The sequence below is a fragment of the Poecilia reticulata genome, linkage group LG10 (assembly GCF_000633615.1).
Source record: "Poecilia reticulata strain Guanapo linkage group LG10, Guppy_female_1.0+MT, whole genome shotgun sequence".
Taxonomy (NCBI): domain Eukaryota; kingdom Metazoa; phylum Chordata; class Actinopteri; order Cyprinodontiformes; family Poeciliidae; genus Poecilia; species Poecilia reticulata.
The window spans coordinates 13,697,807-13,722,187 of record NC_024340.1 but is presented as its reverse complement, the minus strand read 5'-3'; the positions used below and the strand labels follow the sequence as shown (position 1 = coordinate 13,722,187).

The 24,381-nt window shown below is 38.4% G+C and overlaps 1 protein-coding gene across 1 annotated transcript in view; it reads right to left on the bottom strand.

Annotated features, from left to right (window-relative positions):
* The window catches only part of fat2 (FAT atypical cadherin 2), a 98,425-nt gene that overhangs the window by 46,610 nt on the left and 27,434 nt on the right, over nt 1-24,381 (bottom strand). The window contains exons 4-13 of the mRNA XM_008420846.2: nt 21,305-21,363; nt 20,090-20,401; nt 18,465-18,675; nt 9,735-9,874; nt 9,140-9,202; nt 7,920-8,132; nt 7,279-7,489; nt 3,059-6,726; nt 2,165-2,561; nt 538-737 (exon numbers count right to left, since the gene is read on the bottom strand). Of these exons, the coding sequence (XP_008419068.1) occupies nt 538-737; nt 2,165-2,561; nt 3,059-6,726; nt 7,279-7,489; nt 7,920-8,132; nt 9,140-9,202; nt 9,735-9,874; nt 18,465-18,675; nt 20,090-20,401; nt 21,305-21,363 (5,474 nt within the window). The remainder of the gene's footprint in view (nt 1-537; nt 738-2,164; nt 2,562-3,058; nt 6,727-7,278; nt 7,490-7,919; nt 8,133-9,139; nt 9,203-9,734; nt 9,875-18,464; nt 18,676-20,089; nt 20,402-21,304; nt 21,364-24,381) is intronic.

The following is a 24,381-nucleotide window of genomic DNA, read 5'->3' as shown; positions in this document are numbered from 1 at the left end:
ACTGCGCAGAACCCTCAAGCTCCCAGGCCTCTGGTAGAGGACCCGAGCTCAGAGGATGAAACAGACCACCCACGGAGGGTGAGAAGGGAATTTTATATATATATAGTATATAAAATAGTATATAAAATCACCCCATATATATGTGGGTCTCCAGTACTTTCTAATGCACTCTATGGCAGCTATATAAATATTTTTTCTCTTACTTTCCCGTATAAGAGGAAATGTACCTCACTTTGTATGAGACGACATTCAATGTAAAAGGAGACTTTTTAAACATTGTTTTAAAGACCAAAGTTTAAAGTTCAACTTTTAAATTGTCCTTGACATCTTTTATGAACATTTCGTGCAATAGCACAAGTACTGCTGTAAAAACAGCACTCCTCCTTTGTAATCCCTTGTGAAAGAGGATCCTAACAATAAATCTGGGACTGCCTAACCATTCAGTAGATCCTAGCAGTGAAGCGAATTTGCTGAGCGGATCAACACAGTATCTGAGAAGCAACAGCCTTCTGTCAGTGATGCCGTGAAATGACTCACCTGTTCACAAACTGGACTGTTGTCGTTGCTGTCCAAAACATGAACGTGAACAGTAACTGGAGCCTCAAACTTCCCATCAGTGGCAGTCACCCGTAATGTGTATCTGCCTTTGGTCTCTCGGTCCAGGCTCTCCTTCACAATCAGACCCCACTGACCTTCGTCCTCCTGGACGATGGCGAACTGGCCCAATGGGTCTCCGTCTGCAAGACGAAAAAAAAAAAAGAAGCCGCATCATGTTTTTGAATCTGACGATTCGATTGTCATTGCAGCTGAAAATTATTTGTGATTCTCCGATTGTTTCCTATATGCTACTGTCCTGCTAATGTTGTTTGAGATTGATGTTTTTTTTCTACATTACACTTGCAATCTTAGATTCTGTAACTGATTTTGTTTGTTGCCTTTGTCGAACACACCTTGTCGGACAGGTGATGTGTGCTGGCTAAGGCTGAACAAAAGGTTTCTTACAAAAACAAAACGTTTAACCTCAAGAAAGAAACTGTCTCGAGCTGCCATTCAGGTATTGCAATTAAATTGAATTAAATTGTTTAGCTGTACCACAGGTTTTCTTTGGCAGATATAAAACATTAAGTGGATTCTGTTCCACAAACACCAACATTAATTGTTATAAGTTATAACTCATAACTCATTGTTATGAGTTATAATTTATGCTGATTTAATTTATAATGTTAACATTAGAATGGAAATGTCACAAATTAAGTTGACATGCTCCCAGTTTTTACAGGAACATGCATTTAATTTCCTTTTTTTTGTTACATTTTTATGTGCAAGTTGTGTTTCTACAGCAAAATGTAGAAAGTTTATTTGCCGTTGAAGCTTTAATAACAATAAAAAGTCAAATCAAAGCTTTACTTTAGAAAAATATCTATGTACTGTCACTAGCACATTTCCAGTTTTACATCTTTGTGGCTGTTGCATGTTTTTGTGCAGATTTTGTGTAATAGCTGTTAAAAGAATGAGAATATGAGTATACTATTTACTGTTTTTGTTATGATGTAAGACATTAAGTGTTCAGACATTAACAAAGAAAGAAGTAAACTCCTTTTAGTACTATTTGTACTGTGGTCTTCAGACAAAACAAAGAAAAAACATTTGCCCTGCAAACTGGAAATCAACAGTGAAAATAACGAATTCTTATTGATTTAGAATAAGACAAACCTTAAATAAATTAACAGTGTTTTGGGCGGTTTTAATATATATTTTTTTTGTGACAACTGAGACTTTGCCTAAGCTGAGCCCTTCCATTGTAAATAATTCCAGCACAAACACTCATCTCTGTGTCAGAGCTCCTTCAGAGAAGTTTAACTGTCTTGGATTTGCATTAATTCAAGGCTGTGTTCGTGTTGTTAGCTGCAGGGCATCCAGTTGGTATTCCTGTGTTGTCTCTCTGTTCCACTTTGGGATTAATTGGAGGTGGAATAATGTGACTCAGTTGAGGGTGATTAACACAGATTTTCATTTTGCCTTATTAATGTCTTTATAAATCCCACAGTGCAGCAGATCTTCAGAGCAAAAAAGTGATTTCACTGATGAAAACATTTATGCTTGCTTGAGCAGATATCCGCATTCCACAGTGCAGTAAAGCAAACTGTGAGTCAGATATACAGACCTGTGATATAACATGTCACCAAGCGGTTCTCCAGGGACACATCAGCATCTGTGGTCGTCATTGAAACAATTGGCTCAAACGGGGTGGCATTCTCCACCACTGAACCGTGGTATACATCTTCCGTGAATTTCGGTGCGTTGTCATTCTCGTCTGTCACCATCACCTCCACGAGGACGCTGGACGATAGCTTGACATCTCCTCCATGATCTGTGGCAACCACATTGAACTTGTAGAGTCTGAGAGTCTCGCAGTCTGTTTCCCGTAGAGTGGTGATCCAGCCGCTTTCTCCTTCAATGGTAAACACCTCATTGATGTCAATCTCAGTGTCATCAGGCAGCATCTCCAAGCTGTAGGTAACCATGCCATTGGTGTCTGCGTCTGGATCATTGGCTGTCACCTAGAGGTCAGAGACTCATTAGCATATTTTGTGCAAAACTCTATTGTGACATGGATGGTAAAACACTTATGTGGAGGTTAAAGTAAATGCTAAGATCTCTAGGTGTCAGATAAACAAGAAAAAAGGCAATAACTTTCAAAGATAGCTACATTGACTGTATATCTAAACATTTCAAGTAAAACACCAGAACCTACTCGAATGTCTTTTTAAAAGTTTTTTCAGGGATGTAGTTGTTTCCTAGACCTTTATTCATACCCAGTTTTCTCAACATTCCTTATAATTTATCCAGATATCTTATAAAGAAAAGGTATATCTATGTCCAGTCCACGTATAAGAAGTAGACATGCAAATGTCTCACTGTACTAGACACCATTTCATGCTTCTCTGTTCAACAAGAACTTTGGCATTTCCTTGAACTTCAGAGGACCCTGGTCTATTAAATGCATTCAATACATTGGAAGAAGTAAACCTATAAAATAAAGCCTGGTTTGTCTCACCTGAATAACAGTGGTTCCAGCAGGCATATTTTCTGCCAGGAAGGCTCTATATGGGCTGGCATCAAACATGGGCTGGTTATCGTTCACGTCCTGGACCTGGATGCTAACAGAGACCAGCGATGCAACGTCTGTCCCGTTATGGTTCCCCTGAGCGATCACATCTATCTGGTACCACTTTGTCTTTTCATGGTCTATGGTCTTCTGTAGTAGCAGAGTGCCACTTTCCTGGTCCAAGCTGAAAACTTTGTCTTTATTGCTTTCCACAGTATTCCCATTGACCAGACTGTAAATGAGAGGCATGTCAGAGTCGGCCCTCACTGAACCAATCTCCGATCCGATGGGAAAATCCTCTGCAGCAGAGAAGGTGTAGAGTGGTTCTGAGAATTTTGGCAGGGGAACCTCTGGAGGAACCACCTTCAGCTGAACAGGGACAGTGGAGTTATAAAAAGGGAGGCTGCCGTCACGAGCTTTCACTTTAAAGTTAAAGATCTTGTTCTCCATTCCAACCAGACTCTCCTTCACACTGACCACTCCTGTGAAAGGGTTGATTTCGATGACGTCTTCTACAACTTCCTCAGCTTCATCCACAGTGTAGGTCACATCTGCATTTTTACCATCATCAGCATCATAAGCCATAATCTGAATGACAGGAGAGCCTTTATTTACAGTTGATTGAATTGAGACTTGGTATTCTGATGCTTTGAATTGAGGCACATTGTCATTCTCATCTGTGAGAATAATTTTGACTGTGCAAAAGGCCACTTTTCCACCACCATCCTTTGCCATCACTTTTATTGCTATCACTTTCTGGGTGGGGTTTTCTCTGTCAAGCGGCTGAGTTGTAACAATCTGACCGTCTTTGAGGATGGCAAATTTCTCATCAGCAAGTTTGTTGATGATGGTGTAGTCCACACTTCCGTATGGCCCATCATCGGGATCAATAGCTGCCAGTCGGATAACGCGAGTTCCTGCTTCTGCATTTTCAGCCAGCTCTGCCTCGTAGATGCTCTTTTTGAAGTAAGGACTGTGCCTGTTGCTGTTAATCATGTCAATACTAACTGGGGCAGTTTTCTGAAACACTCCATCGGATACAGCCACAGTCAGGTTGTAGTAAGGATCTAGATTCCTCTTGCAAACGTTGGAAAAGGAGATGATCCCTGAGGATTCATTGATGTTGAAGTATCGATCCTTGTTACCTGAAATTATTTTGTACTTGAGATTATTGAGGTCTTCAGAGTCAGGATCTGAAGCTTGAATTTTAATAACAATGTGGCCACATTTGGCCATTTCATCTAAAGTAGCTTCATACTGAGAAGTGACAAAATCAGGAGGATTGTCATTGACATCAGTGACATTTACTAAAACCATCACCTCGCTACTGAGAGGCACAGTCCCATTGTCAATGGCTCTGATTTTCAAGTTAAACCGCTCAATGTCTTCATGATCCAGAACCTGTTTTGTGATAATCAATCCAGTTTTAGGATTGATCTCAAAGAAATCAGTTTCGTTTCCCTCAGTTTTAACGATCCAGTAAGTCAAATCTTTATTTCTGCCAGAGTCTTTGTCCGTCGCATTGAGTTGGATCACAGAGGTCCTGACTGGAAGCCCTTCGGCAATGTCCACACTGTAAGTCAGCTGTGGGAAAAGTGGTGGATTATCATTCACATCCTCCACTACAATTTCAATAGACGCCTCTGAGAACGCTCCGGTGACAGAGTCAGTAGCTCGAACTGTCAAGAAATGCATTTTCTGGCTCTCATAATCCAGAGGATTGGTTATGGTCAGAACTCCAGTCTTAAAATCAATGTGAAAATGCTTTGAAGCATTTTCTTCCTCAAGATTGTAGATGAGTCGATATCCCTCAGGGTTTCTGGCCTGAACATGCAGAATGGTGGTGAATGGGGGAACATTTTCAGGAACTCTCAGTGGATAAAGAAGAGTCTGAAAAACTGGATTGGTTCTGTTCCTTACTTGAATAGTGAGCTGAGCAGTGGTACTATGACTTGGCAGGCCATCATCTGAAGCCACAACAGTCAACATGTATTTATTCAGGGCTTCAAAATCAAGAGGTCTTTGAAGAGATACATCACCCACATCTGGATCTATCCTGAAGAGGTCAAAATCCTCCTCCAGAGAATACATGATCGATCCATTTTCACCCAGATCTTTATCAATGGCTGTTGCTTGGTACAAAACATCTCCTGGCTCGGAGTCTTCAGAAATCATCATTGAAAAAGGCAAATTTAGAAACTGTGGAGAATTGTCATTAACATCATCTATAAAAACTTTGACTTGAGCTGTTGCTGTTCTGCGTGGGGTTCTGGTGTCTTCAACTTTTACCACTACGTCATAAATATCTTGTTCCTCTCTGTCAAAAGGAATGCCGGTGGTTTCAAGAACCCCTGACATTTGGGAAATAGTAAACCTTCCCATGGGGTTGATGACCGAATATAAAAGAGGCTCATTCAGGTAGCACCCTGAGACTTTTAGTGCTGCCAAAGTTTTCACTGTATTTAAGTTTTCTGCAATGCTTGCTGAGTAAATTTTATGCTGAAATTCTAGATCACTTGGCATCAGCTCAGTTACATTTATGTTGACAGTGGCTGAATCTTTAAAGAGGCCATCTGAAGCTCTGACAATCAGCTGGTAAAATGACCTCAACTCGGACACGTTGCTCACAGTTACGACTCCGGTATTGGGATCAATCGAGAAGGCATTGTGAAGATTGCCCTCAGAGATGCTGTATGAGACTGCTGAATCTCCATCATGGGCCATGACACGTACAACCTCAGTATCTCTGACTGCTGGGACAATGATAGATGACTCATACACAGAGGCGGTGAATTGTGGCGCGCAGTCATTAAGGTCCAGGACACGTACAGTGACCTTGGCAGGCTCTGCTGCGTACAGTGATGGTTCCCCTGAGTCCTTCACCTGTACTGTGAGGTGATATTCGGCTTTGGCTTCAAAGTCAACTGGTGAAATTAAAGAGATGGTACCCATACTTGGGTCAATCTTGAAAACTTTCTGCGCTTCAGGTTCAAGGATCAGATATGTCAGCAGAGAATTTGAATCTCGATCTGCATCAAATGCCTGAACGACCAGTGGTGCACTTCTTTTCCCCGTCACTATGCTGTTTATAGGAGCTGATTCACTGATTTGACCCAAGTACTCCTTCTGCTGAAATACAGGAGCGTTATCATTCTCATCCATCACATAGATATGGACCAGAGTCTTGGACATGGCTCCAGCTGTTGTGGAAGCTGTAACTTTGAGCTTGTAGGACTCCCAGATTTCAAAATCAAGATATCGTTTGGTGGAAATCAAGCCAGTGTAGGGGTTGATATGAAATGTGTCATTTAAGTTTCCACTCTCTATACCATAATGCACTGCAGATGGGCTGGAGGCAGAGATGGTGACCACTGGAGTGCCAGGAGCTCTTAGTTCACTGACCTCTGTTAAATATTCATCCGCGGGGAAGATGGGTGGCGTTTGATCAGAAATGCGGATGTGGATGTGGACAGAGCAGAGGTCAGAACGTTGAGGGAAACCCTGATCATTGGCTTTTACTGTTATGTGGAATTGGTCCTGAGGCTGAAGGTCCAGGGGTTTGGAAACGCTGATGGAGCCCAGCTCAGGATCAATGGAGAAGATGTTGTCAATGTTACCTGCAGAAAGGTAAGACATACTATGTTACACATAAAAAAACCTTCCTAATTTTAGATTTTGATGATTAAGTCATTTTTATATAAAAATAGGTACAGAAAAAAAAAACTATTTACTTTATTTTTCACGGTGTTCAGTGATAACAGTATTATCTCATTGATTCTTCTGTTGTCTCTTAAACTTTAAAAACTGTTCTGGGAGCAGTGACATTTATCTCACACCAGTGGTCATTTTTAACTTCACAAGCGTGAATCTGAGATAAGACAATTACAAAGATGGATGCCGTTTGCTGTATAAAACACTAAATCAACAATGTGTTCGACTGCAGCAGCTGGCATTGAAGCATCATTCTCTGTCTCACACATTCCCCCGATCTTTGATTACTCGTGATCCGCTATAATCCCAAACAACCCAGTGTGAAAGATTTAAAGACTGCAGATGCAACAGAGACATCTCCCAGGAGCAGGTTTGTATAGCTAAATGAATGTGAAGCAGCGTTCAGGTGAAAAGCAGTAAACGCAGATAAAATATAAAAATAAGCCTGGGCAACTCACCAGAGTGCAGCGAGTAGCTGATGTCTGCATTGCTCCCCATGTCCTTGTCTAGGGCCTTGACTCGGACAACCTCAGAGCCCGCAGGGGCCAGATTAGAGATGCTAGCTTCATAACGGGGGCTGAGGAAAGCTGGAGAGTGGTCGTTACAGTCCTCCACATGAATCACCACTTTTGCAAAATTTTTCTTCATTGGAATCTCCTGGTCACGCACCTGAAGAAGAGAGTTAACATTGCAGCGTGTGAAGAGGTAAAAGGCCCCTACATTCCCAAACCAAACACTATAACAAGGTTTTATTTAAAAAACAAAATAAAATTAAGAGGTTGTCATTCAATATAGTAGAAATAAATTCTTTGTTTTGCTATTTGTTTTATATTTTTATTAAGCTACACATTTTTTTAACCAAAATCTTTAGTGTTTTAAATATTTCTATTTTTTTAATACCTGACATATTTTATCAAACATAAGTGTTATTTTAACAATAAATAGTTGTTGTTTTGCAACAAATACAGAAAATTTAATTATAAAAACAAAATATTAACATAATCATACATTTTACCATTTAAATCTCACCAGTCTACCATCAGTGCAAAATTCAAAACTTTCAAAAGGAACTTTTTGTCATTACATAATAAATGGTTACCATAATGATGAGTGTATGAATAGAGATCTTCTCGAAGTCCAGCTTCTCCTTTATCACCAGAATGCCATTCTTTGGATCCAGGTGAAAGAACTTGGTGCTGTCCGGATGAAGGCTGCTGTGGATGGAGAACAGCAGGTTGCTGTTGGTGTCATCATCCTTAGCGCTGATCTGCAGGATGTCCTTCCACAGGGACGTGTCTTCAGGAACCCTCACCTTAAGGACAAGAGCAGATGAGGTGAGCAGTCTGACAAAGCAGTCTGGAAACACTGTGTTTTGATTCTTGATGGTTCTTATAAAGAAGAAAGGTAAAAAGGGAGTAGAGCTGAAGAGGAATATCAAGCTAAAAGAGTCAGCTCATCTGCAGACAGAGAAATGACAGTGTTGTAAAGTTGTCAGAAAACATAGAACGTAGCTTTTTTAAATCTTTCCTTGCCGTCTCAAAGACATACCCAGGTTATTCATAATTTTCCATCTCAAATTCAAGAACCAAATGCTTTATAAGGCCTCAGTTTTCCAAATTTTGTTAAGCAATTGATGAAAGAGCACAGAAAGAGAACCTTTCTTCTTTTTCACATGATGAAATATGCATGACAAACTGCATGACAAGCTGCATGACAAAAAGCAGCAAATTATACACATTTAGCAAATCACGAAATATCCACAAAACATCTTTCTATGGAAGTCAGAAACTTCTAACAGAAACTTCTTCAGTTTCTATACAGATATTGGGCGAAAAGCTGCTGTACTAAAACTGTCTCTTTTTTATTTTCTGTATTATTTTATTTTTTTACCTGGAGTAAAGCCTGTCTTAAACAGTGATCTCTTTCAGTTTTTCATCTCTTTCTGGATCTATCCACAAAGATCCTGTACTTAAGGGCACAACTGAGAATCTAACACATTTCAGATTTCTGTAAGGAAATCCAGCAAGGCAGGTCATAGCCTTTCTGGATGAAATGTAGACAGGAATTTCAGCTTAAAATAATACTATTTACATCAAGCTTTTGAAAGAATAACACATCGTAAATCTTGGTTTTCTTTAATGTTTGCTTTTACTTATATTCTTTAGACAGACATTTCAACATCAATGGCTGTCTAAACTTGTATTATATTCAATTTCTGCTGACGCGTCTCTACTGGTGCTTTACATCTCAACATCCCCAATATAAGCACTCATGCATGACCTTTGGAGGATTATTCTCTAATTAAATATCAACTCTCACCTCATACAGCGGTTTCAGGAAGACGGGCCGGTGTTCATTCATGTCCAACACACGGATGTTGGCCTGCAGATTGGACACAGGTTTGAAAATGAAAGAAGAAAAATCATGAAAGATCTATCATCTGCAGCACCTGATCAGCTGCTAAAGATTTATGAAATTAAGGTATCTAGACAAATTCAGCGTTTGTTTGTTAGTTTGAACCACCACAACTTTAAAAATAGAGGAAAAAACAACCTTATAAGTCATGTAAAATGTCTCATTTGATCAAACAGAAATGTCAGTTCAACTGTCTTTTCTGGTTACAGATGTAAGAGGAGAAAGGAAAAGTTTCTGCTATGGCTTAAAACAGGCAGAGCAGACAATATAGAAAATTTCAGTTTTCATATAATACCATGCTTCAGATGTCTTTGATCCGGACACATCAAAGCACAAAAAAAAGTAAAAGTTAAAAGGTGTTTTATGGTTGCGGCTGAGAATAATAGGAACTTTTAAGAGTTTTTAATTTACGTTTTAGAAATGTGTTTTTGTTTGTTTTATGTGTTAACACTGCTTCTTGTGGTTTGCTTTTTATTTTTATTGTTTTATATTTTCTAACCTGTGTGGTGGCGCTACGGTGGCCATCTGTGACTTCTATTGTCAGGTTGTAGTTGGAGCGGCGAGCGGCATTGAGTTTTCTGGCGATTGAGATCGTCCCTACGTTTCTTTGGATGTCAAAGTCTTTGTCTTCATCACCACCTAAGAAACAAGGAAAAACAACAAAACTTAAAGGCATAGCTATCCATCCATCTATCCGTTGGTATAAGAGTGGTCATGGTTTCGTAGTGAAACACTGCTGTTCTGATGCAGGTGATAATTTGTTCTCAGCCATGGTTTAGACATTGGTAAGCACAACAACAGACATAAAAATGACAGTAGAAGAGATATGAGATATTTTGCAGATTTAGATACTAAATCAAGAGCAGACATGATTAAAGACAACCTCAAGACATAATATCTGACAGACTGCAGGAATAAAGCATATCTTATCGTCCTTTGGGATCTGACAAATTGCAGGATCCTCTGCAAGAGCCGTAATTAATATCTCTGTCCTTAATTTTTAAACCGCTATTACTCCTCCAACCTGAGTCTGAGTGAGTGCAAACATTTAGGGATGATGCTACTGGGTTTAATTCATCTTGCAACACTGACTCATGTCAGTTGGAGGTAGTTAATAATTGTAGCCCATATTTTACTGACAGTGTTATCCAGGTTCAGCTCCCTCTTCCCCCAAAAAAACCTGCTTAATGAGAAAGTCTCAGCAGCTGGTTTGTCTTAAATACATATTGAAGAAACAGAGCCGATTAACACTTTTCTACCCTTTTCTTTGCATCCTGAGGTGAAAAAACTGAAAAAAGCAACATATGCTTCACATGACTTATTACTGGTTTGCTGTTCACTTGTAAAAATTGAGTTTCATAAATTCCAGTGAATGATATTCAGAAAGGTCAAATAGTTAAAGATGCTTTGCTGTTATTTGAGGTCATGTAATTGAGTAAAGTTTTAATATCACACAAGTGAATATGATTTAGACATCTTCTCTAAATTTTAAAACTGAATTTACTCAACTTTTGGCTGAAACTTAAAACAGCCAAAAGTTGTCTTAACTTTTGGCTATCAATACTGTTATTCCCAGAATTAATAGTGAAACGGCTCTGCATTAAAGCAGAACTGGCTCAGTCATGAGAAATAATCCAGATAGTCTAGTTTATGCACAGATTAAAGCTTATCAGATGCCTAAGCAGTCTCAAACGGTTGATATGCTTTATCTTATCTGCTGAAGCATGTGTGAGTAAAAGCATGCTAAATGAGGGATCTGTTTGAACACGGAAACAGTTTGTCTCGTCTTTGCAGTTTCTGCAAGCCATAAAAACCTAATCACATAATAAACGCTTAAATACATGTTCAGACATATGACAAGCAGTTCTACTTCAGTGAAAAGGGATTTGAATGCAGCTGTTTTAAGTCTCAGCTTAACAATGTTACTACATTATGTATTATTTTGAGGTTAACAAATATTAATAGTTTTACAAAGTTCTAGTCACAAACCATTCATTTGATTCAGGTGTGTAGCTGCAGGGACTGTTGTGATGTGAGTTTGAGGTTGTACCAATATTATATTAAAAAATGTTTAATGAAAAAATTACAGGGAAAAAAAAATAGAAAAATCACAAGAAGCACAATAGGTTAGAGCAGAACCATTAAAATAATCACAGGAACCAGGGACCACAGGGAAGTAACAAGATTAGACAGGATGGAGGAACTGAGAATGAGCTGCATAGGGCAACACAGAGACACAGGACCAACAATGATGCACATACTCACAACTAAAGACAATTTAGAGACCAATTATCCTAACAGTCGTGATTGTGGAATGTGAGAGTAAGCCAGAGTATCCAGAGAGGCCCACTCAAAATATTACTACTCTTAAACTTGCTACCATCTAACACCCACAGTCTAGTGGTAGTGTACAGCTTACAGTTCCTTTTGAAATCAATGGCAAAATTACATCTGTATAGGTCAATTTGTGCTTTTAAAGCATTAAAGTGCTGTTCAAATTGTAACACCATGTGGAATTGAAATAAATCCTTGTCTGGTAGTTTTGGTTGAACTGACCGAGGTAAAACAATGCTTCGGAAACCTAATTCGAAATTTTGTTGTTGACAACAAAATTGTCAACAGCAATTTGTAAATCGGTGTAAATCAAAAATCTTCTCTTTGTTTATTGCCTGGCTTAGAAAAGTTTGTTTCCACCACTTTAATCCCCATTATGTGTATAAATGTGTTATTTTTGTAATTTGCACCACAGTATTCACAGTTTACTTTTAATCCCGGCTGTATCCTGATTTATCTGCGAGTGGGCTTGTTTTCTTTGTCACAAATCTCTTAATAATCTAACATACTGTGATTTTAATCTCCAGTTTTTCTGACTCACTCCCACCATCTGCTTTCAGCTCTCATTCTCTTACTTTCCTCCATCACTTCTCTACCACTCTTCTTTTTAATGCTCCATATTTCCCTTTTTATCCTGCACCCCCCTTGATTTGTCTTGCTTCACGTCTTTCTCTCTCTCAGCATGTTGTGTGCACATACATGAGAGAGGTAAACCTAACGGCTGCTCAGCCAGATGGTGTTTATTATCAACCTTTGCAATTTATATCAAGCGGGTATAAAGACAATTATTTCAGATTTCTTTTTATCTTTATTCTCTCAACTTTTATTGTGCACACTTGGTCAAAGAATTGTTTGAAACAGACGCAAAACTAATCGGGCCACAGCAAGGAGTATTTCTCAGTTACAACTCAATGATCAAACTGAAATATCTAGAACCAGAAACCAGACTGACTGACTGGTTTAAATTTGGAAGCCATTCAAGACTGGACACACTTTCGCACATCATGACCTGTAGTCTCAGCAGACAGAGAAGAAAATGTTCTGTGGGGACAATTTTTCACTTTGCTGATCATCTCTAGCCAAAAATGATGTCACTGCCACGGTTGGGGGATCCTTTGCTCCTGGAACCAGCCAGGCAAAAAGCATCTTTCATTCCTGTTATTCTGTGGGCTTCAAGGATGATCCACTGTGAGGGAAAATGTGCAGAGCAGGATTTTATCCATCTACCCTTCCATACATCCTCTAAATGTTTATCTGGGTCAAAACCCCCAGAGCAATAAGGCAAGCGGAGCAGTTTCAAGCCCATCAGTCATTTCCAAGACAATTCTTGGCTTTACTCCAGCAGATTGGAACAAAGATAGAAGATAATGAAGACCACACATATCTTATACCAGGACAAAAAAGTTAATTTACATATTAGTAGAAAACAAAATGTGTGTTCTAAATCTTTCTTGCTCTCTGACCAGAAGATAAAAGCTCTTTCTTTTGATGTTATTAAAATGTCTCTTAACAGAAAAAGTGGATTAGAGAAGCCTGTCTTACTTTCTGAATGAGGATGAATCCTTAAAAATAATTTCAAAAACCCGTCAGATTTTAAATATTTTTTATATCAAATGATTTATACACCCAAACATTTTCCATATTTTGAATTGTCGCAGCATTAAAAAACTTTATTGTACTTTCTTGGAACCCTCCCGACCCCACTGAGGGACAAGGGTGAAAGAAAATGGATGGATGGATGGATGGATGGATGGATGGATGGATGGATGGATGGATGGATGGATGGATGGATGGATGGATGGATGGATGGATGGATGGATGNATGGATGGATGGATGGATGGATGGATGGATGGATGGATGGATGGATGGATGGATGGATGGATGGATGGATGGATGGATGGATGGATGGATGGATGTACTTTCTTGGGTTTTAATGCAGTAGACTGACTCAAAGTTACATGTAAGTGTGAAATAGAATGGAAAAAAGATACATAATTTAAAAAAAATATTGTTAAAAGAAAATCTGAAGTGTGGATTGCATTTGTGTTAGTCTATAACCTACCAGCTAAGTCATTGCGAGTCACTGCAAAGATTTACATGCAATAACGCAAAGGACAATGAGGACAGCAAAAAAGCTGTTTGACAATACAAGAGATTCCATAAACATATCCAGATCCAATATATCCTAAACATTGTCTGTTGTTTCTGCTGATCTCTGGAATCTGGCAGTAAAACTTTTGGAGCAGAATAACCTCATCACTGAACAAAGTGCTGAGCTTGTTTTCATCCACTGTTTAATTTATGCTCATAGTGTACAAAATGCCCTTAAAGTTCACTGACTAAACAAAGATTAAATCCTTTTATGATTTGTGCTTGAGCAGGGTCAATGTAAAAATCACATCTATTAGTTATTATAGACTTTTTTTAAAATATTGTAGATCATGAATTATCTACAAGATGCTCTTTAGTTAAGCACTTCTAAAAGGAGTCAAAACAGCTCCACTGAACAGCTGAGTTTGCATTAGATGATCCCTGGAGGGTAAGTTGAGGAAGGTGAGCCAAAATAACCAGAAGACAAACAACCTTTTCAACTCCATCTTCCTCCAGTAATTCCTCCGTGACAGGATGTCGGGAACTTTAATTTCTAAACCTGTCATCTATATGCTTCAGGGTCTGCTCTAGGTTTTCTGACCTGTCTGAACCATTCGGCACAAGAGAGGAGGGGGAACATCCTCATGTTACCCTCGATCCGAACACAGGGAATCACACCGGCCCTCCTGCTGATAAAACATCATTTTCTCTCATTTTTATGAGAGAATAAGCCTCGAGTCCTGGTGAGTGTCAGAAGCGAAGATCGATCAGTTTTTAAAAAAATTTTTTTATTAAAAGTCTTCTAAAGTCATAAAGGACTAAAGCTGCTTCAAAGGTGAGGTCATCAACGTCTCTTTTCCTTTTCTGACAGAACGTAGCTAGATGTACAGATTAAGTAAATTTATAGCAGACAAAGTTCTTAGTCAGGTTTAGTAAAAGAAAGGGAATATGCAGGTGACAGTTGTAGCTCTGATTCACATTGAATTTAAAAACAGGTTTTTGTTAAGAGTTTCTGACGTACCGCTCTTTAAACTGATCAAAACCCATCTCACACATAATCTTCAAGGTTGTTGGTCTTTATTCAGAGAGCACTTCAAGAAGAGTCACTTTCCCCCCCTGTCCTTGTTAATTTTTCATTCTCTTTAAAGCCTACAAAAGGTGAAACAACATGTGCAGCACAATTAGAAACAAATTAAATGTCTTTTTCCTTTCTATCATTTTAAACATCTAACAACCCCAATAAATCCAACATCTGCAGAAAAGGTCAGGGGCAGGAGTGAAAACGTGATAAATTAGTTTTAGCTTGAGTCTGGCTATAAACACCTGATCCCAGACTTCATCTCCAATTTATTTCTCTGGATGTTTCTCCAATAACTGCACAGGAATGTGGCTGAAAAACACTTAAAAACATAATGTGACAAAATTATTTTTACTTTATGGTTGTGACCTCCACCCCTAGAGCGTCTGTCAACATTAAATTAATCCTTCTGTCTTTGCAGGTCGTGACCCTCATATTGACCACAGCAAACCCAGCAGGTACCCCAGTCCAGAGGCCCACATCCGTCCACAAACAGTCATGTCACCATCCATGCTTGCAATCCCACTTTGTGTCGCAGACCTATTGTTTTTACACATTCACAGGTAGTGTCTGAGTTATTTTGACAGCTAAGGAAGCCTTTATTTGTCCCTGTGAGTTATAATGCTGCCAAAAAACAGCGATAGGAATCAGTGTTCTGCTGTTGGAGAGGAGGAAGGCAAAATAGGGCTATAAATACAGGATCATATCAGCCTGAGAGAGGAATCCTGTGATACAACAGCCCCTCGTATGCCAATGCAGAGATGAAGGTCAGAGATACATGACTACAGAGCAATCAGAACGCAGTGAAATAAAACAGAAACATGACAGCCTGTCCTATCATGTAGTGATAGTGGCACAAAAGTAAATTAAAGAGGAGGGGGGAGCGGAGAAGGTGGCCTGATTGAAATGACGGGTGACAGGCCAAGAATTATAATTCCAGAGGTAATAACAGCAGAAATATCGTGCAACACAACAAACACTTTAGCTCCGACTTTTAAAACCAACCAATCAAAGCAGTTGCAGACCCCGGCTAGCGAAATACAAAAAAGTTTTTATCTTTTAGCATCTCATTACTACCCTCATGTTACAAAATCAACAAATTAACACACACAAATAAATCCCACCTTCCTTTTGGAGTATTTTTCTTTCAATGTATGTAGATATTAAGAGTAGAAAAAGAGAGTTAAACTCCATCTATTGAGGGTAATTCGGAAAGCTCTGGTTTTTGTTGCAATTTTATAATTAATTCAGCAGTAAAACTTGTTGACTCCACAAAACTGCTTAAGTATATATGCTAATAGCAGCATGTGCCAAATTATATTTTTTATGTTTGTTTGTTAAAATTGCTTTACTTATGTTAATATTGCTGAGTGATACTGATTATCAGTATCACTCAGGATGATTAGGACGCCTTCTCTTTGTGACATAATAAATGTCAGCTGCAAATGTCAGCAGCTCGGAGGCAGCAGAGTGTCCTCTGTGGGATGCACCGAGTCTTTGTTGTGATCTGCTGAGTTCTGGCACCGGTCGAGCTTTGCACAGAAAACCGAACAGGAGGAGCTTTCGGCCTTTTCTAGTCACACGCTGCCCTGCTTGGCAGAAAAAATGAAAACGTCTTCCTGTGAGGCTCAAAGAGAGCGACTCTCACAAGCACTTCCGGAGACATCCGGAAGGCTCATTTCCACTTTAGCTGGGAAGGTTTTCACACCTTTCATTTTCTGAGAGGGTGTGTGTGACAGTAATGTTCAGGGCAGAGCGGAGTAAGAGGCAAAGGAAGGCGAGAAGAAGAAGGGCAGATCGCAAATCTTTCCCCTATAGTGACTTGGCAGCTGATGAGACGAGAATTACTGCTGATTTTCTCTCCCAGAGAGAAACTACCTGGTAATACAGCTGGACACAAGGGCCCGTTGTTTCTCCTCTTTACCTATCCATAGCTCTATTCTGCCATCATGAGCCAATTTTCAAGGAAATCCAATTAAACTGCTCAATGCATGAACCTTCCTGTGAAAAAAATAAACAAAATGGCAACTCCGTCAAAACCTTTTAAAGACAATATTCTGTAATTTTCACCTATTTATGGTCCAGTGTTTGTTCCTAAATATTTTTTCAAAGAATTTTCTCAGCTTGGGGGCAGAACATCCCAGAAACAGAGTGCAATTAGACACACTGTTTGGATGAAGTGCTTTAACTTCTGAGAGAAAAAAAAATGACACTTTATAAATCTGCTTTTTAAATACTGTTTACAGTGAAAGGCCCAAGTTTTTATAACAGCAGAGAAACAGCTGAAATCGCTCTGACCTGATTCTGTCAGACAGCACACAGAGGCAGCAGGGTGTTAAGCCAACAAGCAAAAACCACAATTAAAAAAGAAACAAACAAAAGAATGTGATTACGATAATAGATACCTGCAGGGCAGTACTGTAAACCGGAATATGGCTTTTAAAAACAAACTCATGCAGTGACACTATTATGAAGAGTTGGGATGGTTGGTGGCTAATGATGGCCATCAGAGTCTTTTCACTGGACTAAAATCAATGAGGACTAAACATTGCAAGAAGAAAAGTTATAAAAGCTAGTAAGCTAAGCCAGAAGATTAACTTCCTTTGAGGCATAGAATGGCAGGAAGAAGAGAGAAGACATAAATTACAAATGTATACTTGCAGTTTAAAAACCTTGGCTGTCATTACATATAAAATGCATAATTCCTGTTAGTATAATCTCAAAACATGCATTATACTAATCTATCACAGAAGTATTAAAAAGTTTTAAAAAGCTTTACTATGTATACTTATTAAAGACATGCAAAAATACTGTTATTGCACTAGCATAATCTTGCACCAAAGAATAAAAAACTCAAACTTACTTTGAGCACATTTATTTGGTGGGAAAGAAGCTAATTATTACCACCCCTGCTGTTAATACTTTCTACAACCTACTTTCACATTCACAAAGCACCTAGTTTTCTTCAACAATATTATTCAAGGCTGGATAGTAATTAGAGAGAGAGAGATCTTTAATGTCTTATCTTCTTCCATCGGTACATATGTTTTTGGGTTTTTTGCAATGGTTCCATAGTACATTCTCCTCATGAAGAATATTTTCTGTCAACAGCTCTAGAAATCCCACAAGTTTTAAACTTAAAATTAAATACAAAAAATAAATACAAGTACCACAATAACTCCTAGAAGCAGTGAAGTAAAAGTTGATTTTCTTCCTTTCACTCTTAGGTTCCAACATTACTTAGCATTGCAGCCCTTTGCTGACCTTTAGAAAATATCCTACATCACATTATAAGGCTGTTCATAAAGATGGATGATGATTGTGAGCTGTTTGTTTTCTGCAGCTCAAACCACAGCTCCCACAGTCAGCACTCTGGTGGAAGTTGCAATACACTGAATGTCAAATATAATTTCCCTCTAGTCGCTGGAGTTTAATGTCACACAGAGCCAGAGTCGGAGCGACTCGCTGTGATCTATGAGGAGCCATTACTCGGTGATCAGTGCATGCTCGTTTCTGGAGCTTCAGGCAGTTTGTTTTCTATTCTTTCTTGTCAAATTTAGAAATAAATATTAATAGTATTTTAAAACCTTGTTTTCTTTTAGCAATCCTTAGCCTCATTTCTGAGATGCTTACTCTTCATTAGAACTCAAAGTTCATTCTGCTTTTCTCATCAGTTCTGCTGCTTTGATCGATACTCTGCTGAGAATCTAAGTCTGTCCACTCACCTACAATGTTGTACCGCAGGAAGTCGAGATGTGTGTCTATGGCGATGATGCCCACCATTTGAGTGACAGATTCTGTTTCTATGACAGCGAAGTTGAAGTGAGGCTCTTCGAATGTGATTGGTTTGCTGGATGGTGGTGGACGGCGGACCCACTCAATATCGAGTCGAGTTTTGGATGAGAGAGGAGGGATGCCCTGATCGGTGGCTTCGATCTAGAAAGATACAGAAGAAGTTTGTTCACACTAAAAATTTACTTAATCTCATTGTGTGTGGACCAGAAAAAGAAAATAAATATTTGGATGATGAACAGGATTGGATTTTAATTAACTGCACAAAACTGAGAACTCTGAGGAGTTTTGAGAAACAATTATGTTTTTGTGGAGACATATGCACATATGGAGATATGTCTCACATATCTCCATATGTGAGACATATGGAGATATTTAATTTAATGTCACTAAAGCTATTTCATGATAAAAGTAGCATGCTTGCATCTGGTTTAATGACACTAGAATGTTTCTGCTTGCAATCTGACATAAATCACTTACAGCACATACTGATATCTGATAATCCCATTTTTTTATGTTGATAAACAAATTATGTTGTTATTGAAAATGTGCTCATTGTAATGTTAAATTACAGCAGCCAGTTATCTCGACAAAATTTGTATTGATAATTAGAAATAAAGCAATTCTCTATATTTTTGTTTCTGTAAGTAACTAAGTATAAATCATGGGTCTTTATTACATTACCATACTTATATAAACTTTAAAAGAAATTCTCACTGCTACTGAACATCTAGGGAATATTGCAAGATAACAGTAGATTTGCTGCTGTTTCACATAAAACACTTCAAACTCTGGAAATGTAAAAATGAGAAGTCTTTTGTTGGTTATGTAAAGTGAAAAGACAACAACTTTCTGATGTTTAACGCTTACCATCAATGTAAGCAGTGATGCTGACTTGATGACACGAAGCTTTTAAGGCTTTTATGCCTGTGTAATTATGCATTTTCTTACTCAATTTTCTAAAACTTCTGACTTCAGTGTCAGAATAATCAACTAAAAAAAATCCTTCTACTTGTGACAGTTTGCATCTCATAACGTCTCTTGCTCAGACTTTAATCTTTGTTGGATAAATTGTTGCTACAGAGTTTGATTGCATAAAAAGTTAAGAAATGCATAGACCTTTGATAGTGTTAACAGATAATAGTTTGAAAATGATCCTGGTTTTCCTACCTGGATCTCATATTGAAGTGTTAAAAAATAATGCTTAACCAAAATGCATAAAATCAGATTTGTAAATTTTGTGACTTCTGCAATAAAAGGCATTTAGTGGTATCAAAGTAAATGGGGTTAAATTGCTCTCCAAAGTCAAGTTGGAGACCTTCACATTTTTATTTACAAAGCATTTGACAGCCATGTGTCATTTTGTGTCCACTTCCCAAATAAGCACTACTTTCTGTTGGCCTGCTGCATAAAGTCACAGCAGAAAACATCCATGCTTTGGTTGCAACATAGCCAAATTTGAAAAAGTTCCCTTTTTTAAGGCATTGTACTCTGAGTCACACTCATACAGCTAAAGGCTGTGAAATTCCTAACAACGCAAACAACATGGAACACCTACTGTTAGGATGCTGTAATTCCCTGGCCAGAAATCTCCCTCTGATGTCACCACTCCAGTCAGCGGGTTGATGTGAAACCGCTCATCGGTGCCATCCTGAAGCTTGTAAGTGATGGCAGCATTCAAGCCCTCGTCATCGTCTCGTGCGACTATCCTGCAGACTTCCTGTTTGCCGTCACGATTGCGCTGTTCCAGCACTTTGACTTGGAAAAGTTTGTCTGTGAACGTCGGCCTTTCGTCATTGGTGTCCAGGACCTGGATGACAACCGTGGCAGTAGACTGCAAAGGTGGAGATCCATTGTCTGATACGATTACCTGAAAGAGAAGAAAAGCAAGGTTTAATGTTTTGATATTTGTTCAAATTTTAAACCTAAATTTCTAAACTAGATAGATTTGTTTTCATGTTTTTGGTTCTTTGGTTATTTAGATTTTTTTATATGCTCTTTTATTTGTCTTCATATGTGCAATGAGCAGTATAATTATGCTAATGTGTAATTTCATGAAAAAAAAACTGAGGATTGTGCATATCATCAATTAAACAAGAAGATGCGAACATTTACCAGACATTTGGATATTAAACTGTTACCTGGTAATTACTGGTACCAACATAGATTAATTTAAGCACCTCCTTATTTGTGTAGCATTAAACCTCAACGACTATTCTTTGATTAACTCATTAATCTGCTGCGTAAACTCAATCAAGTTACAAAAAAATTAGGATGTCTTATTTCAGAGCCAAAACATTGATATGGAGAATTAATCAGTCACTTAGATGTTTTCCAACTCAGAAGCTCAAGATCAATACTAAAAGTAAAGATATTTCCAATCGAGAAAAGTTAGCTTGAACATCTGCTGTTCCTGTGAGTAGAAATGGTCTACTCTGATAGATTTCAGAGTGTGTTGCTGAATATTGAGTGAGTTTAAAAGGACACCTCGATGAATTCAAACAGTGATCTGTTGCTGCTATCACACCTCCCTACAGCTGATTAAAACATTCCAACTGGATGCCATGTTTTCTGCACACAAGCCTGCTGCTTTTCTGTAGAAGTGGGATTAAAAACAGGAGGTTAAACAGGCAGCAGCTTGCCTTTAACAGTCTGCAGAACATAACGTGTCATGGATTTATTGATTGTGTGGTACGTCAATGCATTACAGAGTAGCAGGATTTTAGTTTTAGTGTGGGTTTGAAAATAATGAAAATGTTCATGGGAGTCTGACCTCGATGCTGTGCTCGGGTTTTTCTTCGCGGTCCAGAGCAGAGTGTGTGCTGATAACACCTGAGAATACAGACACAATCAGTGTGGTTAGTGTTAGTCCAGAAGAGTGAGAGTGGACATTACACCTAAACAAACAAAGACAGGTGAAAGTTATATGTGCACATTTGTGTCTCGTCTGGGGCAGAAAAACAGAACCGATCACACCTGAGTAAACACAGTTTATTTTATGGTTACTGTGTTTTCTTATGCAATGCATTCATGTTTGCTTGCTTTAAAGTTTGTTCATGTGTGGAATAAGAATATGTTTAGGTTTAAAGGTCATGTTTGTATTTTAGAGAAGAGAAAAAATAAAGCTAAGCACCATTTTAAGACACAAATGGAAACATTTGAGTAACACTAATAAAACCAGATATGCACGTCCACACATAAATGATTAAATAGCATTTGTACTCACAATATCTGGAAACTTCTCACTATTTAATATTGCAAAACAAAAAAAACTTTTTTTTTTCTTTACGTATTTACAGTTTCAAAATAATCCTTGTATAAAATGCAGAGAACTAAAACATGTCAGGACATTTCCATTTTAGATTGAGCCCAAAAGCATTTTGTATCAGTTTATAGGAGCCTCCCTTTATTCAATAGATGTTCCCAGTCGCTATTATATAAATATTATAAACAACAAAAGAAAGGTTTCCTTGACAAGAAAAGCCTTTTTAATTTGTCAAATAAGGCCCCCCTTCAATAAGGGAACTGTATTTTTTCCCCCCTATTGGAGATAAAAAATAAATTGACAGTGCACTTTCAAAGCAGGAAACACGGATGAACTAAACACAAACAACAGAAAAAAGGGGATTTCTTTTTGCCAACCAAAACCAGTTCCTCCTGTAACAAACTTCTTATGCCCTGGGATTGTGAAACAATCAGGAACTTGGTTTCCCAATATGATAGAAAAAAACAAACCACAGCCAGTCAGTACAAATAACTTGGGCATAAAGAAAATGTATTATTTTATTAGGATTTTTTTTCTTATTGCGTGTCAAATGTCTGATGTCCAAAGATGCTATTAAATCAGTAGCCACTCTCTCTAAGCAATTTTCCTGCATCGTTACCAGGAATACTTCGCTAATGCAGCTAATTACTGTTGGCTACGTTTCCAAATCTAATAACCAAAATTACTTTATGGTGAAACATTTTTTTGATTCAAGACTGCAGTGTGCCTGACAAAAAAAGCATCTTTGGAAAATGTAATTTCGTGAATATGTTAGTAAAAATGTATATTTCTTAAAGAAGGACATGAACCAAACAAGTGATTTCATTTTCACCGTTTCTCTGCATATGAGGTGTTTAGTGAATCAACTAATAAGAGACGGCAAGCAGACAGAATATGTGAAATCGTTGCAGGGACGCTGCCCAGATGGCTGTGGCAGGAAACAGTGAAAATTTTAATCCATCAACAAAATGTATCTGAACTGCTCCAGAAATCGTCTTCCCCATTACATTTTCTGAGGTTAGAGGAGTCAATCTCACAATTTCCGCTACTTACTCCCCGACTGATAATCCAACAGACGGAGACAGAGGCAGGTTTGAACTTTGCTCCCACTCTCAGAACAATTTTTAGGAGAACAATAGCCATCGCTGTTGGAATGTTTACCACTTCTGTTTTTCTCTAAACAAGTACGACACACACAATAAGTTATGGATAATTAAAGCTGTTTAATCTCAGATTTTAGTTTTACATGTTATCTGTTTTTTGTGTTTTCTTTCTTACCTATATTTTTCATCACAATAATTTACATACCAGGTTTTTAATCTGTCTTTTCCCACATTTTTGCGCACTGAACTAAACTAATTGCACGGAAATGTCAAAATTTGTACAAAAACATAACCTATTTAGACAGTTCATCACCAACAAATAAATTATTTGGGGGTTAGTTTCACTTTAAAGATGTTCAAACCTTGAAATATTAATATATATTGTAACCTTGCTGTGAACTCCTCTCTAAAACGTCTCCCAAGACGTGGCAGGGGTGTTCCTTGGTTTTTATTTTGCTGTTTGTTCACTAATATTCTCTTACAAATCTGAGCTGCCTTTTAAGAGCAGCAGTAAAGAATTCTAAAATAATGTGATGATTGGAATGACATACATTGTTCAAATGTTAGAGAAGTATTCAAACTGTATACACAGGGAAAACAACCTTGACATCTTTGCAGCCCTCGGCTGTTTGAATTGCAAATGCAAACAGACGAAATGTCAGGATCAACAGCTGCCCTTAGAGAGTCCCCCAAAGTGTTTGGTCAGGCAGCGCCAAATGAGGTGCAGGCGTTGTTATGTGAAGGGATGTCTAAGGGGTCAAAAGTGGAGTGAAAGGCCCTGTAGAGAGTCGTTCTGTCCTTTTACGATGGTGCAAACAAGCCCAGCTGAGAGGACAACAACAAGACAGGTGGGCCACATGAGAAAGTGCGTTTCTCTCAGCAGGAAAGACATGGGAATTGGGGGTAAAGCTTCATCTCTCCCACATTGCCTGTTTTCACTCAGCGGCACTGAAGGCCTGTCAGAACCACGTGAAGATAAACAGCGCTGCCTCACATGTCAGTGCCCTGTTTGTTTGTTTCCTCATCTTTCTTTGTCAATTCACAACTGATCTGCAGCTCCAAAACTGCCGCTTGTCTTCTTTGTAATACCTGTATATATTCACTGAGCTTCATAAAATTCTATTTTATGTTTCTGAGCATGTTAGGATGATCAGTGAGTCGTTTCAGTGATTTAAGACTGCAGAGCAGGTGTCTAAATCCACTGCTTCAGGTTTGAAAAGGGAAACTCTATGTTAAGCTGAGAATGCAGAAATCCCTCAATAACAAATGTATGCAAATCCAGTCATGCGGGTAAACAAGTGCCTGAAAAGAGATGAGGCAAGAATCGTCGCTGCCTGCAGGAAAGAGCGATTTAAAAAGAACAATGCTGAGCTGCTATCCCTGAGCAATAAAACATTCACAGCTTGACTGTTATCTGATCTAAAGCAGAACACCCTATTTCTCATGATTTATTGCAGAATTTGTACATTCACTGCAGTAATT